The sequence below is a fragment of the Carlito syrichta genome, unplaced genomic scaffold (assembly GCF_000164805.1).
Source record: "Carlito syrichta isolate Samal-C Ts95f unplaced genomic scaffold, Tarsius_syrichta-2.0.1 Scaffold86273, whole genome shotgun sequence".
Classification (NCBI taxonomy): Eukaryota; Metazoa; Chordata; class Mammalia; order Primates; family Tarsiidae; genus Carlito; species Carlito syrichta.
This window is the reverse complement of record NW_007030369.1, coordinates 1-1,805: the sequence shown is the minus strand read 5'-3', so window position 1 is coordinate 1,805 and position 1,805 is coordinate 1. Positions and strand designations below refer to the sequence as shown.

Here is a 1,805-nt window from a genome sequence, read left to right as displayed (position 1 = left end):
TGACATGCTCTGGCCTTAAATCAAAAAGGAAAAGGTCTTCACTAAAAGCAGGTGGAAAGCACAAAGAACACCTGGTACCCACTCCCTTTCGGCAGTCATTTACTGTGAAGCACTTTTGTCTGTCAGAAGTCCAGGACAATTCTAGAGCACTTCACACCCTAAGTACCACGGGAAGTTCGCCTATTACAGAATCTTTTGCTTCTCTGAGCACATATAATGACCAATCCGTCACATTTGTTATGGAGGAAGGAAGTTACGAGATCTATGTGGAAGACCTGGGGAAAGATCAAGAGAAAGGCAAGGTGTTACTGCATTACTACGAGTCTTCATATTCCAGTGAATCAGGTGATGCTGTTGACGGTAAGATGTTAATGGTGACCCTGAGTCCTGCAAAAGACTTCTGGCTGCACGCCAACAACAAGGAGCATTCTGTGGAGGTAAAAGAAACATGACTGTCGTGATGGACTCTCCTAACCTGTGCAGATTTGGGTGTTGGGCTATTTTGCAGAAGGCGTTCTGCTTGTGCTGCTCCACATAAAACGCAATCAGTTACTAGTAACGATTGCTTCTGGAGTAGGGAAGGGAGGAAAGCAACGTGTGTGCCCTTGCCACTGGAAGCTAGACTTCACCAGCAGCATGGCATCACCTGGGAGCTTGTTAGAAATGCAGGGTTTCAAGCTCCCCCAACACTGAATCAGAATCAGTATTTTCACACATCTCCAAGAGATTCATATGTTCACTAAAGTTTGCTGTGTAGAATGATCTCAAATCCTTTCTCTTTGGCTTTAGGAACTGCTGTGTTCTTCAAAGAAATATTTGTTTGTGTAATACAGTTTTCTTAAACAAATGCAAAAATAATTTTCCACTCTGAGCCTGCTAGAGGGAGGGTCATAAACATTTCCCTGTGCCAAGATTTATGAATAGCCTGACAACCTACATTCAGATCATAGACTTCACAGCATATTCTTCTTAGTTTGTTACATTGGTCATGATGAATAATTGTACATATTGTGAGAAACAAACAAGCCAAAGGTAGAGGCAAGGAAGACAACAGGAGAGTATAACATAGAAGGTAAATTGTAAAGTACAGAAAATTATAAAGCTAGCACAGCCATGGGAGGTATTAGTATCAGGAACAGTGGACAGAAACCAGCATTTTCCTTAACAGAACAGCCCTAATTGTATCTAACAGCGTGTTTGGGATATACGACTACGTAATAATAAGAGCTGACTTAGACTGAGCTCTATTACATACCAAGCATTGTGCTAAATGTTTTGCAAATACTATCTCATTTAACACAGCAGCTTTACAGTGGAGTTTTTGTATTGGTCAGCAATTGCTGAGTAAAAAACTGTCCCCAAAACTTAGTGACTCAAAGTGACAATCATTTATATTATGCATATGTCTGTAGGTGCTTTGGGGATTGACTAATCTAGAAAGCAGCTACACTAGAAAACTGAGACTTGAGAGATAAAGCAACAGGCCCAAGGTCTCAGAGATAGTCCATGTCAAAAGCCATCACCTCTCTAAGTATACTATATTGCCTGTCAGTGAATCAAATTACATCTGTCCCTGCCCCTCTGGCCCTCTACTCACTTCTTCCTCCCTCCCCTCCCCTCCTCACTAAGCAGGCTTGCTAGAAATACCAAGTCATAAATATTTCCCTTTAGTTTCTAACATAAGGAGGTAAGGTTGACTCTGAATTTCCCATTCTCATGTGGATTACTTTCTCTCTTTTTTCCTCAGCTCCATAAGTGCAAAAATCCGTTGCCAGACCAGGCCTTCTTTGTCCTTCATAAGAAGC

General features: G+C 41.6%; 1 protein-coding gene across 1 annotated transcript; it reads left to right on the top strand.

The window, feature by feature from the left end:
• Positions 1–20: 20 nt before the first annotated feature.
• On the top strand, positions 21–1,795 carry LOC103259511 (interleukin-33-like; the record flags this gene model as incomplete). Its single annotated transcript, XM_008057174.2, has 2 exons — positions 21–437; positions 1,748–1,795. Coding segments are annotated over 2 exons (465 nt in total), but the record flags the coding sequence as incomplete, so codon positions are not given.
• Between the last annotated feature and the right edge of the window lie 10 nt (positions 1,796–1,805).